Source organism: Eumetopias jubatus, unplaced genomic scaffold, assembly GCF_037043125.1.
Source record: "Eumetopias jubatus isolate StellerSeaLion01/CBP00866 unplaced genomic scaffold, mEumJub1_p1.0 scaffold_8, whole genome shotgun sequence".
Classification (NCBI taxonomy): Eukaryota; Metazoa; Chordata; class Mammalia; order Carnivora; family Otariidae; genus Eumetopias; species Eumetopias jubatus.
The window spans coordinates 15,738,733-15,754,464 of NW_028274814.1; the positions used below are offsets into that span (position 1 = coordinate 15,738,733).

The 15,732-nt window shown below is 36.6% G+C and overlaps 1 protein-coding gene across 2 annotated transcripts in view; it reads left to right on the forward strand.

Moving 5' to 3' along the window:
• Positions 1–15,732, forward strand: part of NEBL (nebulette) — a 345,724-nt gene that overhangs the window by 267,736 nt on the left and 62,256 nt on the right. Inside the window, exons 8-12 of one of the 2 annotated variants that reach the window (XM_028114188.2) lie at positions 1,745–1,858; positions 3,486–3,587; positions 7,430–7,534; positions 9,258–9,365; positions 14,319–14,429. The exons of the other annotated variant lie outside the window; for it this stretch is intronic. Coding sequence (XP_027969989.1) covers positions 1,745–1,858; positions 3,486–3,587; positions 7,430–7,534; positions 9,258–9,365; positions 14,319–14,429 — 540 coding nt within the window. The remainder of the gene's footprint in view (positions 1–1,744; positions 1,859–3,485; positions 3,588–7,429; positions 7,535–9,257; positions 9,366–14,318; positions 14,430–15,732) is intronic. 2 annotated transcript variants of the gene reach the window in all.

The following is a 15,732-nucleotide window of genomic DNA, read 5'->3' on the forward strand; positions in this document are numbered from 1 at the left end:
TCAGTTAAGACAGTCTTCTCTCATTGTCAAGTAATAAATACCCTTCAGGCACTAAAAACCTGGAGAGACAAAAGCACAGGTTGAAATATGGTGAAGGGTGCCTTTAGCAGAAGGATGTGGAGAGTACAAAGGGAGTGGAATTGTGTATTTAGGGGAGGACCAGGTAGGGAAAGCCTTGGCTGTGGAAAGTAGTGAATGAGGTCCAAATTTATTTCGTTGGTGATATTCCTGATTTCAAGACATAAAATAGTTTTTTTTTTACAAAATCAGATTTTTTTTCTTGTTTTATAGAGTCCTTCCCAAACTAATTAGAATAAATGAGGTTTTGCTTGAATTTGTAAGGCAATGTGAAAATCAGAAAGCTATTATTAGCAGTTAGAACTGCAACAGGGGGCGCCTGGCCGGCTCAGTCGTTAAGGCTCTGCCTTCGGCTCGGGTCATGATCCCAGGGTCCTGGAATCGAGCCCCACATCGGGCTCCCTGCTCCGCGGGAAGCCTGCTTCTTCCTCTCCCACTCCCCCTGCTTGTGTTCCTGCTCTCGCTGTCTCTCTGTCAAAAAAAAAAAAAAAAGAATCTTAAAAAAAAAAGAACCGCAACAGAAAATATGTCCTGTAAACCATGTTGGAATCTTTACCAAATGTATTCCCCCCAAGATTTTCACTAGCTATCTCCCTCCCACAGGTATCAGACATGTGTCCTTGAGGAAGACATCACCCAGTATACACTCGATTAAAATAGATAATGTGAGCCATTCCCAAATTGCTTCTTAATAAAAATTACTTCGAGGCAGGGCTTTAAGATGTATGAATAAAGGTGCATTATGAGAATCCTGTAAGAACACAAAATATGATGAGAATTGTAATAGTGTAAAACTATGACAAGAGAACAAAATAGTTCTGCTTTTGAGGTCTGTGCATCCCTTCCTGGAGACAGGCATCCGAGGGGGTGTGAGATTCGAGTAACTAGTTTTTTGGTTTTGGTTTTTGGTAAAGAATTCGTATCTATATTTCAGATAGTTATCATAACCTACATTCACATATTTCTCTATTCATAGAGAATTATATAGTTCTGTAGGATAAGTGGATAATCCTTTCTTGGATTGCCCTAAGACTATTTTAAAAAGGAGAAAAAATAATTCAGAGTGCATGTTACAGATAGTTTGCTGCTGAATACAACTGTGGAGAGCTGAAGAAGAGGAATAAAAATCGACATTAAATAGACCCAGGACATTTCAGAAAATGTAATCCCTAAAAATGAATTTTTGAACAAATGGGAAATGATGAGAAAAAACCGTAGTCCAAACCATGTCCTGTATTTGGAATAATTCCCTCAGGAAAATGCATATTCAAATGCTGGGGCTCAGGTTCCATTTTCTAAATGTGATAGACTTTCACTCATTTGTGGTCTCAATCTCTAATTCATCGTAGGTTATAAGAGTGCAGAAATGGAAACTGACATTTAAAAATCCTGAGATATTAGTGTATAATTCTTGTTAATAGGATTTGAGTTCATGCCTAATTGCATTTATGATCAATGTTCAAGTAGAGGTGGTTTTTCCATAAAAAAATTTTTTATGCCTAATTAAGCTTTACCAGAGGAAAAATACCACGAATTTAAACTTTTCTACCATTCGTTTTTAAGGTAGCTTTTATCTGATCTAATTAAAAATCAGCTGTGTCATTCTGAAAGTTTAAAGATAAATGTACTATTTAATTTACCCTGTTTTTTTTTTCTTTTATGGCAGATTAAATACAAAGAAAAATTTGATAATGAAATGAAGGATAAGAAACATCATTACAATCCTCTTGAAAATGCTTCTTTTAGGCAAAGTCAGCTTGCCACCGCACTGGTGAGCGATGTAAGTTACTTTGTGCCTCATGACTTATGATTCATAGAAAATTATTTTCAATATCTTTTGATTCTTGTTTTTTCAGAATCCGAGTATATTGCAATACCTTATACTTAATCAAGATCATGTAGCTTCCGAGTAATTTTAATTGAAAACACTGAAGCATATTTTCCTGAAGCCTTTTGAGAAACATGTATTATTATTGTAAGTTACTGTTAGTGGTTACTGATTGCTGTTTAGTTAATAAGTAGGAATAGTATTGCTAATAAAACTATTATATGTGATCAAAAGTAGAAATAGATTACAGAGTTTTGCAAAAAAAGTAGTGTGTAGTATCTTAAATTAGTGGTTGTGACAATAGTTAACTCATGTAATTATACCCAGGAAATTGGGCTTCTGTAAAGTACAACCTAGTACATGGTAGTTTATAATAAAGAAATTTTAAGAAATTACACTTGTAACGGCTTATGGCTTCTTTCCTATCCCTTATGTAAATGCTGTGAAATACTCCTTCACGGATTTGGTTTTGGCCTATGTTTTAAAAAAATAATTAAGTTTCAGTTTATAAGAAAAGATGCCTTAAATTTTTATTAGAATTAGGTAGAATGTAAAAACAGAAATGGGGAAAAATGGACCGCTTTGCTATTGTTGAAGGGCGTAGGGAGTACCTTTACATGTATTAAGATGAAGAGCTGTTTGTTGGATCACTTAAACCTTTTAACTCCTGCCAGGTGGTTGGGACTCAGCATATCTTACTTTCACTGATGTTTAGTAGGTATTGTTATTTGTGTTCCTTAACTCACTTGTGTTTGTTACCAACAATTGAAATGGGTCTTTTGGGATCATTGGGAATATCAAAATGGTTTACTTTTCTTATTTGTTTTTATCCTGTGTGTGTGTGTGTATAAAAGTGTAAAGCAAATAGATTTGGAATACACTTGCAGGAACCTAGAGCATAGTGCTTGGAAGCACGAGGTTTAGAATCAGATTGCTTGGATTTGGATCCTGTTCTACCTCCTAATACTATACCTGCATCTTTCTGTGCCTCAGTTTACATATCTGTAAGACGGAGATACTTAAAGTACCTCTCCACTAGGGTCGTTGTGAAGATTAAATAGGTACTACATGTAAAGTGGTTAGAAAAGTGTTTGGCACACAATACGTGATCAAATATTTTTTATTAATATTTTAATATGATGAGTACTAATATTATTATATTTTCAAAAGAGCTGGTAAAAAAAGAAAAAGGTCTATAAGGCAACAGGATGAAAAACACCAAAAGCCCTGAAATTGCTCCAAAGCGTAATTAAAATACGGTAGTAATTTCTAAAGAATAAAGTTGCTAATCTTTTTGTTTTGAAAACAGAATGTCTATTAAAATTACTTGATTCTGTGAGCACCACCCTTTTAAAATATGTAAACAATAAAGCAATTATCAAAATATGTTCGTCCCCAGAAGTAACTTTTTTACTCATTCAGTAGTAAATGAGCACCATCTAGTGGCTACTTGTAAATTCGCCTCTTAATTTACTACTAAATTTAGGTACTTTATGATGTATTAAAAATAATGATGGCGATAATACAAAAGCACCTTTTCTTCTCCTAGATGGTATTTTGTTCCATGTTATTTTCATAGGTGAAGTACAAGAAAGACATTCAAAGTATGCACGAGCCAGTATCAGATCTCCCAAACCTGTTTTTAGACCATGCTTTGAAAACCAGCAAAATGCTCAGCCGAGTAAGTTTGTTAGATGGCAACTAGAGATGCCGTGTGTCTCCATGGAGCCGGGATGCCTGCAGTGCTCATGAGCACAACTGCTTCCTTCCAGGGCACCACGCCTCCCTGGATAACTAACTCATTGGAAAGTAGTGGCCTGCTTGCTTAAATCCCACCAAAGCTGTCGCTTTACAGAGGGGGTCCTTGCTAGCTCTTTAACATCTCTTGAATGCAAACTTTCTTGTTGAACACCTACGCTTCAAAGCACATGGACAAGTGTTCTTTCTGTCTTTCTTCTTCCCAGTTAGATTGAAACCACTTGAAGGTCAGGCTTAAATCAAGAATCTTTTATTTTATGCAGGTTAGAGCAGAGTGGCTGATGTCAGGCCCCAGTAGCATAGAAAATTGTCTTAGTCTAATTTGTATTTCCCCTGGAAATAAATCCTACGTTACATTGACACTCTACTTTTAATCTTGTGAGGGTTTCCACATTTTCTTCAGAGCAATTAGGGGGAGCCAGTGGTTTTTTCATGTCCTAATGAAAATATTTGTGCACACTGCCAAGTGGTCGTTCCATCAGAACTCACCTCCCAGCTGCTGTTTCAAACACGTAGTGCGTGTGGACCCTGACTTCGCCGGTTCTCAAACTGATGACCCCGGCTCACCTGTTCCCCATTGCCGGCATCTCAGAATGGCCCATGGTGATGATGAACTGTAATTTGACCTCGAGTTTTTTCTGCACCTATTTTAATAATTACAGGCTCACTCACTCGATCAAAATTATGCAGATGTATTGAATATCTGCTTTGGGCCAGGTACGATCAGACGGAAAATTCTGTTGGGCAAGAAATCTGAAAACAATTGTCTTCAGGAGATATGCTCACAATCCTGGATTAAAAAAAAAAAAATCTGTAGTCCAGACCTGATTCCCAAACTATTGAATAATGAGATATAGCTTCAATTCAGGTTTAAAAATGTCTACCTTTGGCTTTGATGTGTTGGAAATTCTGTTCATTATTTTGTAATCCCCCTTTCTCCAACGATGTCATCCTTCTTGAAATGGATTACGTGTGTAAATAATTCATACTCGCAGAAATTTTAAAATTAATTAACTGACTTTTATCCCTGGTCTCGGGAAGAAAAGCAGTCTGTCATTCTTGCTGTCTGTTGGGCTGGCAGGGAGGCAGAGAGGACTGTCAGGCACAGAATCAGACTCAGGTCCGGCATACTTCGTTCATGCTTCCTGCCACTTCAAGTCTCGTCCTCCCACTTCTGCACACATTTCTCTGCTCCTCGAGTGGCTCTTTTAGATTCACGTTTTCCTCTATGATTCATAGGGATATTTCTAAAAGTCGGTACGTTTCTATTCTCAGAGCCTGCTGCTTTCTTCACTTTTAGTCTTTGCCATCCCATTCTGATCACGGAGTGGCATCTGCCCTTGACTATTCTCCGTCCATACTTGAGTCAAATTTCCTGAGGACATGAGGATTTGTGCACAAATAAGACAGTAAAAATATCATGGTGGTAATTTAAAAATTTGGTAGCTGGAAGAATACATGCCACTCCTAGGCAATATTTTCTTCAAGAATATTGACCTTTGTTTTATATGCTGAAAAAAAAATCACAGCTTAATATAAATTGTTCGTATCACCGCTTCGGCAGAGAAACTCAGCAAAGTCATATATTACATTTATTGTGTATACCATTTTAAAAGTTTAAATCTTGGTTCAGGTGGTGCTTTTGCCTAGATTATAGATTTTTTCCCTCCATAGAAAAATTGTGACTGAATAATTACTTCATGGGAGAGAAAGTTTAAGACTAAAATATGTTACGCTGAATATCTGTTTATTAAAGTTGTATGCGAATACATTGGCTAAAATTTATTGTACATTAGAATTGCCCTCTTTTAAATTTTAATGTGGGGAGAATTGGAATCTTGCTGATTTATAAAAGGCAGCTTAATTTTAGCAAAAGATTGAATAAGAAAGTGCTTAATAGACAGACATTCTGCCAAAATTAGTTGTCAGTTGGTTATAAATGGCTGTTTTTTTAAAGACCTGTAAATGTCTTTGGTATAAATCACCATTTTTTTTTTTAACACATAGTGTGTAGAGTAAAATTAATCCTTTTGAGTTTGAACAGCTGTACTAATTAAAGTTTTGAAGGACCATTTCCCTCTGGAAAATAGAGCTCTAGTAGCTTTCGATTTCTTTTATAACTTTGCATAAATGAAAAACATGTATTGCATGTTACTCTGTGTCGTTCCCACTAGGAGGCAACAGAGACTATTACATAAGGAGCAGCAGGTCTTGAAAATTCTTTTGCAGATCTTTCTTCAAACACGTTTTGTTTTTTGTTTTTTAAATGAGAGTTTCTGAAACTCTCCGTCACTAAAATAGATCATTGGGGACAGTATTTATTGACCTTTCCTTAGTCTATATCCAGTATTGCAGACATAATATCCTAGGCTTTACTAGTTCTGGATTTTAACTTGGTATGGAGTACATTCTAGTGTGTTATGTTCAATTCATGATTATTTTATTTGCATATTATAAACTAACTTTTAAGTAAATTCTCAAGTCTCTAAGTATACTGTTATTCTTTGAGATTATTTATTTATTTGTTTTTTCTAATTAGCATAGGAGCCAAAATTTAGAGCTTGTTCTCTTCTTGACAGATGTACTATGGGAACATTTTCGTGAGCTTCCTGGGGGCATTTTACTCCTTCACTTTATTCTGGCTAGAGTTTTGGCTGACACACGTCTTAGTGCACTAATCGCCCAGAAATGCCTCTGGGGACTGATGCTGTGTCCCTATGGAACAGCCGTTTTTGTGTGCATCCATCCTTCCCATCCCTGGCTCTGGGCTTCTTCTTGGTTCACTCTCAGATCCCTGGAGCAGCAATCCGGATGTCAGCTCTGTTCTGGCCAGCTCTTTCCCACTCCCTTTCAAAATGCGGCTTACTTCTCCTTACATCCTACAACATTGCCATTTTCCCTGAAATCCTCACTGCTGAATGAGCAACAAGCTTTAGCTGAAGTCTCTGAAGCCTTGAGTCTTTGAGAGTTACCATTTATCTCTAGAAGTCTTTTCCAAAAAGGGTGAAATAACAAAGTGTCCAGTCTCCAATGAAAGAAATTACAAAGCAATTTTTGTTTCATCGTGGCCTGTTGTATTTGGTGTCCCACGGTTGCCAGATTTGGCATCTCTTCCAAATTCATCACTTTGTCCATGTCTCTAAATAATAGTCTTAATCCAATTTCTTCGCCTTAAAAATTCAACGAACTCTAACCAGACTCTTCCATTTCTCTTTCAGGTACCTCCTGCCCTCTCTTTTTAGGAAAATTAGTTGAATTATTTCTCACTCTCTTATTTTCCTTATGACCCATCAGTCTTCCTCAAGGCTGAACCCTCACGCACAACTTCTTTCCTTTCCTGCCTCCAGCTTTCCTTTGTTCTGTTCTTTCTTCTTTTCTTTCCTTCTCTTCTTGTAGGCGCTATCAGAGGTGCCTTTTGTTCTAGGATAAGACTGGACAAATCGCCTTTATTTTGCCCACCTTGCTTGTTCACTTTAGTCCCATCACTGGCTTTTCTGTTGCCACTCCCCAGCGTCTTTTACATTGTTTTGACAGCTAATTGTCCCCTGCTTCTCTAGGGTGTCTCACATCGACCACCTAGAGCTGCTGGTCTGTGGTGCATTGCCCGTTTCCCTCAGTGTCTGTAATCTACGAGAGCAGCCCACTGCCATGGGACTCGATAGCTTTGCAGTTGTTGGCTTGTATTTTTCAGTTTGCATTCCTAAGTAATGGGTGTTCTAATTGGGCTCTTTTATTCTGAATTTATGTTCATGTTCTCTCTTTTAGCGAGAGTATAGAAAGTTTTTTGAGGAAAACAAAGGAATGTATCATTTTGACGCCGATGCTCCTGAACACCTGCACCATAAAGGCAATGCCACGCTCCAGAGTCAGGTGGGCACCCTTCCTTGTCTGGACCCTTTAGCCACTCACTGCCATGCACCTCCACTGAGAAGGTGCGGCTGCTGAATAGAACTTACCTCCTGAGAAAGTGAACATTGCTTTGGAAAATCTCAGACTCCACTCTCTCTATATGACTGGGTTGGGAAAGCTGGAACCATGTTTCAGTGTAAAAGCATTTCATAAAATAAGTTACTCCACACAATTTTAAACTTATATCAATTAATTAAACGATGACCAAATCTCATGAGGATTTCAGTTTTTATAGTGCACTCATTTGTTATCATGAGGTGCGAAATTAATTTTCCAGGTGCGAAATTTATTAGAATTTCTCAGATCAGTTAGAAGTGTTATTAAAAATTACCTTACATTAATTAATGTTTCTTTCAACTATAAAATTCTATGTATTCCCTGAAAGAAATTTAAAAAAAATCTTCCCTGCACACTTTAGAGGTGTTACCTGTACATTTTTTTATTCTGAGTTTCAGTAGTTGCAAAAGATGTCATTCCAGCATCTATTAAGATATAATTTTACATCACTCCGTTAAATGTATCCTGTGGAACATAAATTCCTTAATGATTTGATACCCACCTTCATTAAAAAAAACAAATTGGCTCTCCCTTAAAGTTTGGAAATGTACTTTTTTTTCTCTTTGTGTTCTTATTTTTATTTAATTTTTCCCACAAAGTCTTATCCTGGCATACGTTATTACATATCCTAGTATGTTACTACACTTCAAACGCTTTCTTTTTTTTTTCAAACACTTTCATTGATCACTCTATCATACTTCTCTGAAACAAAAATAGGCCTACAAATAGGAATTTAAAAACCTGTTACATTTCCTGCTACCACAAAGTTCTAAGTATTGAAAAACTGCTTTTGGATTTAATCATCATTAAAACTGCTATTATTATATAATTTAAGAAACGATTTCAAAAAATTATTTACACATAAGAATTTTAATGAAAATATATTTCTGAATGAAATTAATCATGATCAAAACTTTTCTGTGAATTTAATTTTAAAAGGTATATTGCTAAGAAAAGCTGATCACTCTGACAGCTTACATATAATTCTAGTTTCTCTTATTAAGAAATAGAAAATATCATTTTATAAACTAAAATAAGATGGAGATCGGTTGTAATTGAAATAAATAATTCATGATATTATATTATTAGATAATGCAGGGTGAAACTGAAAGTAATCACATAAAAGCTCTCTGTGTCACCCAATGTCTATGGAAGAAGTCAGCAGTCCCAGAGAACGCTGTCTTCCCTTTGATAGAAAAACAGAGAATCACACCTATGTTTTCCTCCTTGTTCATGATTTACCAATCGACATTCGAAGCCATCACAGGGATCTTTATCTTTTTCTGCCTCTGTCTCTATGTATATATGTGTATACCATGAACGTATACATATTAACCCCAAATATGAGATATAGCTATATATCCCAGGTATTTAAACACTTCATCCAAGTCCTAGAACTACATTTTGTAGTTATAAATTATTTTTATTCCTTAAATATTTTTATATATTACCTGTTTACTTTTTTGTATGTTATTTACCACAGGGAACCCAGTGACCAACCCAAATGGCCAGAATAATATGACGTTAGAAACTAGGATGATTAATTTTGGATATGTTTATTTTACTTTGCTCTATTTGCATAAGGGCTTATGAGCATTATGTGCTTTTTATACTTTTTTCAATGAAGGTTAAATACAAAGAAGAGTATGAGAAAAATAAGGGAAAATCAATGCTTGAATTTGTTGAGACACCCTCATATCAAGCTTCAAAGGAGGCTCAGAAGATGCAGAGTGAGGTGAGTCCTTTTGATTTGTGATGAACTGTTTTTTTTTTTTAAGTTTATTTATTTTTAAGTAATCTACACCCAACTTGGGGCTCTAACTCACGACCTCAAGATCAAGAGTCACATGCTCTCCCAACTGAGCCAACCAGGTGCCCCTGTTATCAACTGTTTGATGCATTTTTGATGTTTTATCATTTGAAAGGAGCTAGTAAAATAATTCAGAATGTTGAGTGGGTCTAGAGGAAAGCACACTGCCCAGGAACACGAGGGAGTCCCCATTCTAGATCCGGCATCTTGTCTGGGTCATTGAGATTCTGTGGCCCTTAGTTTTTCTCATTTGGCAAATACAATATCAGGCCAGGTGAGCTCTTAACTGCCCTTTCACATTCTATGATTATAAAATTGACACTTTCAGGTTGTGTCTGTGTAAATCTATGATGAGTAGAAAGAAAATGAAGGGCTGGTTGCTTTATTTACCTTTTATTTTTCAGTGACAATAGAGCTAACATTTATTAAATACTTACTCTGTGCTAAGCAGTTTGCTAAAGGCTTTATATATGTCAGCTCATTTAATCCCCTCAAGGTAATGATGCTAGGTGGGCATATCCCTAAATTGATAAGCATCCACTGAAATTAATTGTCTTGTCTGAAATCACATATCCAGTAAATGCCAATGATTTAGGACCTGGTTGAGTCATGAGTGATTCTCTTTTCTCTCTTCGCTTATTTAGTTGATTGCCCCCAGATCCCCCCACCCTCTCCAAACAGTGACATGGAAGTTTTAAAATATCAAGAGAAGAGAGCAGTTAAGATTTTTTTTGTGTATATGCACTTCGTGTTCTACTTAAAATGATGCTGAATCACATCCAGATATTCCCCAAATGGTTTTGCTCTGTCCTAGTGAGATTTCTTCTGTTCTTTTTTTCCCTACATTTTTTGGGGCCAGACACCAGACACAGAAGGTTTATTCTGCAGCCAACATCCAGATTCTGTGGGTACACCAAGTTATTACTTCAGAGGGACAGAAATAGCAGACAGCAGTATCAACCGATTATGGCTCCAGGCCAGGTGTGCTCGGTGGGCACCATCTTTTCTGTTCTCCAATAACAACACCCAAACAGAGAGAAATGATAACTTCTGGACAATGAAACTCTCCTAGGAATTTTGAAAACAACATATGTGCTATTTGTTGCTATCTATGCTGCTGTGTGTAATAATTCATCTTCTCAGGGAAAGGGCACTCAGGCATTACCGTGGCTTGTTGAATTGTCCAAGTTGTTTAATTTCTTCTTCAAGCAAGAAAGGAGAAAATTACTTGTATTTCTCATATCTCATAGCTTCTTAAGCCAATAGAGAGGAGTTTGATCAAGAAATTGGTGAATATTTTGATGAAATTAGCTGTTTGTTTTAACTGAATTGGCAGAGAGGTAAATTTCATCATAGTTCAGAAGCCCGACGGCAACTTACATTTAATGGGATAACTTTTACGGGACTATCTTTGTCTTAGTCAGTTTTGGCCGCTGTTAACCAAGTACCACAGACTGGGTGCCTTAAACAACAGAAATTTATATCTTACAGTTCTGGAGGCTGGAAGTCCGAGATCAGGGTGCCAGCAGGTCACGGTTCTGGTGAGAACGTCTTCAGGGTGCCTTCTTGCTGTGTCTTCACATGGTGGAGAGTAGAGAGGGGAAGCGTGTTCTCTCCTGAAGTGTTTGAGGGCATTCACCCCATTATGAGGGCTCCACCCTCATGACCTCATCTGTCCTAATCTCTTTCCAAAGGCCCCACCTCCAAATGCATCCATCACATTGAGGGTGGGCTGGGGTTTCCACATATAGATTTTGGGGTTACACAGACATTCAGTCCATATCACCTTTTCTGTGTTTCGAGGATAGTATGTAAAGTACTGCGCTGTTAGTGGAAGGCAGCCTCTGGGTTGAGCCTCCAGAGCCTGTGGCCTGTTAGTTCTCACGTTGCTCTCCTCCTGGTCCCCCAGCTCTCACTGATAGTCATGCCTCGTCCTTTAAGGAGAAGACCAGCACCTTCAGAGTGGGCTTTCTGTGTTCTTCCTGTCAGCCCCAGGCTATTATTATTTAGGTGTTTGTGCTACATCTTCTTGTCTTACTCACGGTGGGAAACGTTCCCCTGTTTTCCTCTCCTTGATCCACTCTGTATTTTCTCTTCTGAAGACCCCCTTTTCCCTCTCCTTCTTTCTCCCCATGGCTATAGTACTCAAACTCTCTGTGGATAAGTCTCAGGGAAGCATGTTGGGAATGCACATCCCCATGCCGCTGCCTCAGGAGGTCCTTCATGAGTCTGGCAGTGGAGCCTGGGAATTGTATTTAACAATATCCCAGGAGCTTCTGTTGTCGGTGGTCCCACGAACATACTTTGAGAAACACGGACTCATTGAAGAAAACAAATCGTCCCCTAACTTAAAGTCATAAAAACCGATGGATTTAAAAAAACAAACCCAAAATATATAGATAATCTGCTTCTCAGAGACTCAGTGGGCAAAGTAGACCAAGTTGTTTTTCTTTGTATGAAATGCTCAGTTGATTTTTTTTTTCTATTGGGGGTGGATCCTCAAAAGAGATAGATTCCCCAAGAGCAAATTTCACTATACAGATGACAGGGACTTTAAAGATAGCTTCTGTACTGAAAAAGTGCTATTGTTCTATGTAGGCATGTTTCCTTGTGCCGATCTTGGAAGTCTGATAACTAGCCCTTTGCTTTTACCATTGCTATGGCTACATGGTACAAAAGGAAAATAAAATATTGACAACTGAAAAAAAAAAAAAAAACCACCCCAAATCAGTTCCTTCTGATTGGCTGTTTTGGTATCAGGTGCAAACAGCTGTAGTAATACATTTATTACATGCTATGGAATTCACTTACATCGGGGGCTATGTGGGCCTTTTGTTAATATTGGCTTTCAATCTTTGCTATTCTGATTTCCGCTGTTGTCGCTAGGGGGAAATTATCCTTTGCAGAGGCTGAGACATGTTTTCCCTTTAATTATTGCCACTGGCTATAAGACTTTTAAGCTCAGCAGTTATATTTCTGCTCAGCAGAGTTTGAGGAGAGAGAAATCTTTCAATAGAAAATATCTTTGGACCAAATTTATGCTCCAAAGGCTAGAAACATAAAATATCTAAAACTCTTTGTTAGACCAGGGTTGATGTGAAAGATGCCTTTAAATATAGGGCCAATGAAGTGGACACAAAGAGAACTGTCTGGCTTACAGATGGCTTTTATTCCTATGAGGTAAGCTTGACAATGAGCTTCTTGAACCTTCTCTGGGTAAAGCTAAGTGTTTATGATGTCGGGGATAGCCTATAATTATGCTTCTCTCACTTTTCTTCAAATGCCAGATATAGGTTTAATCAGTGTGTTTTCTAGAAGAAGTCTCTAAATCTGGGCTTTGAAAAGAAAGTTCTTTTTCTTCTGTTTCATAAAAAGCATACTAAAGGCTTTTTTGTTTTCTTTTTCGCCCAATCATGTATTGGCCAATTCCAGTCATAATCAAACTTCTTTAATGACTTATTTCAGCAAAATAAGTTTTTAATAGGAGAAGGGCTTCTTGAAGTGAGTTATCTGAAATAAATAAGTATACCCAAATTTTTATTTTTGCTTTTTTAAAAAGACATTTTTGGTTTGGAAATGCCTTAGATTCAGCCTTATAACCATATAATTTCAGTTAGTTCCACATAAAGAAGAGGGTGATTTCTCAGTGTTCTTTGGGAATATCTCTAGTTCCTTTAACTCAGAATGTTCTCAATGCAACTTCTTAATAATCACTTTGTTAAATTTTAGTGTTTCCAGGACATCTATTGTGACCTTTTTAAAATTAAATTAAATTAAATTAAATTAAATTTTTTTTGTGGCTCTTCACAGATCATTTGTTAAATAGTTGCATGTGACATAAATGTAGGAGAGGCAACAATAAGCCTCTCTTATCGTCCCTCATGATTTGGGAGAATTTCTTTAAACAATTACCTATTTCTGTAATAAGTATATTATGAACCTGGAAATGGCCTTTCATTTTGCATTAATAACAGTCTCATGCAGAATTTATTTTTATTGTTTTTGTGATGGAATTTGAATAAAATACTTAGTTGGTAAAATATTGGCTTTTGTGTGTCTGGGAAATATTCTACATGGATGGAGATCTTTGTTATTTAGAGAGACTCTTTTTATAGTCCTAAAGCGCGAGTTGCCATTGGTTTTCAAATCTATAGTTCAAATGCTGGAATTGAGGGAATCTTAGCCAAAGGGTGGCCAAGAAAGTCAAAGGGGAGGTGGGGGTATGAATGTCCACCCTCCACAACCCCTGCCTCCCCTTTCCATTCCTTGCTGTGAACTCCTACCTAGAGAACAATTTATCGAATTGAAGGTAAGACTCCTCACAGTGTAACTTAATTCACAGATGGTAGAGAAATAGTCTCAGTGCCAAAATCATTAAAGGAAAATGTGCTCCAGCCTCCATTACATTTTAGAGATGGTCTTTGCCACATTCACAAAAGCCTAACAGTGAAAGGGGTGATGGGAACCTCAACATTTAGGCTACTGTGCTTTGAATGGCTTTCCATGCAGCCAGTTTTTCTTCTGGTGGATGGATCCACTCCCTTTAGAATGAACCAGTCCAGTGATTCTCAACCAACTTTACGGGCTTTCCTCTCCAATCGGGCTGGGGTCAAACAATGACAGACTAGTAAGATGTTAAGCAGCCTCACTCCGGGTGCTTTCCCAGAGGCAGTTGGTACTTGATGATTCTGCTTTTGTTTGGTAGAATTCTAAAATTTATGGTAAAGTTGGAGTGATTTTCTTGTGGCTGTGAAGACTCTGAGGTGGTAGAATTATATAAGGCAAGCCTCAGTTTTGTTCTGGGAACTCTTGTTCTAATACTTTTCCAATAGTGACGATTATTTTCTAAATCTCAAATTATGTGGTCTTATTTAACAGAAAGTTTACAGAGAGGATTTTGAGAAGGAGATTAAAGGAAGGTCATCACTGGATTTAGACAAGACTCCAGAATTTTTACATGTAAAGTACATCACCAACCTTCTGAAAGAGGTAGGATCTTGTGATTTACTATTAAATATTGTGAAAGAAACTAAAGAAATGACCCAGGAAATATTTACTCCAAAATTCCCTACTAACTGTTTGAGATGTTAATCCATTCCTCTTTCTCTCACTTTGACCTTTATTAACAGAGTTTTTAATTTTCATTAAAAACAGAAAAGTGTGCATTAACACTTCCATTTAAAGTTGGAGGAAGAAATCACCTAGAGTTTCTGGAAAAACTTGAAAAATACTCTGATTTTGTGTTTGTACCTCAAAAGCTCTATAAATAGTTTTATAGCAGTTAGTTGTTTTTTTTTTTAAATTTTGAATAAAGGGCTCATAAGACTATGATTAAACATCTTTTAATTCATTATAGAAAGGTCCAATTTTAAAAAAGGAACTCTCAGTGACTTAATGAAATTATAACTTTTCTAAGTATACGCATTTAGCTTTAAATTGTCTTTGCAGTTTTTACTTTGTTATGGTTTTTACATTTATATTGCCATTCAGAATGTTCAAAGTATTGTTTTATACTTTCATTTCATTTGATCCCCCCAATTCCCCTTTGACATTGGTAGAATAAGTATTTTTATTTTCATTTTGCCTGTGCGTGTGGAAATCAAGGCTCAGTTACTTAAAGTCTTTTGAAGGTCCCATGACCAAATAAGTGAAGGAATTCCAACTTTCATCCAGGTCATTTGACTCCAGAGCTCTTTCCAAAATTACATTCAGGTCATTACAATTTCTTGTTAGGCTATTAGTTAAGCAGAGCAGTAGCTAATTTAATTATAATGGACAAAGAGAAAATAACATCAAATGAACCCTAGAATTTACTGGAACATGACTTCTTATTATTAAAGGAAGCCTCATCTTTTATCTGGCAAGTTAGTCATAAGTGCAACTCAGTTGAATTGGATCAAGATATATATTGTTTTCATAATGCATTTAGTAAGAAAAAAAAATTCATTAGCAGAACAAAAACCTCAAGTATTAACAGAGACATTTGGATCTACTTAAAATATAACATTAAAATAGATGACATTCAAACTATGTATTAACAATCTGTAGGAAATTACTTGGTTTTATGAATCTGAATAAAGTGGAATTTTTTTTAAACTTTGGCTACATCAATCCTTTTGGTTTTGTAATTTTCAATTCTTTTTCAACTATGATCTTTTGGTGATTCATATTTTATAGACAGCTTTCAAAGAAATACTTCAAATAATTAATAAGAAGCATCCATTCCTAAGATCTTCCTCACCACTTAAAAGGAAGACATCTTTTTAAAATATGGCACCAATATGGTACCAAA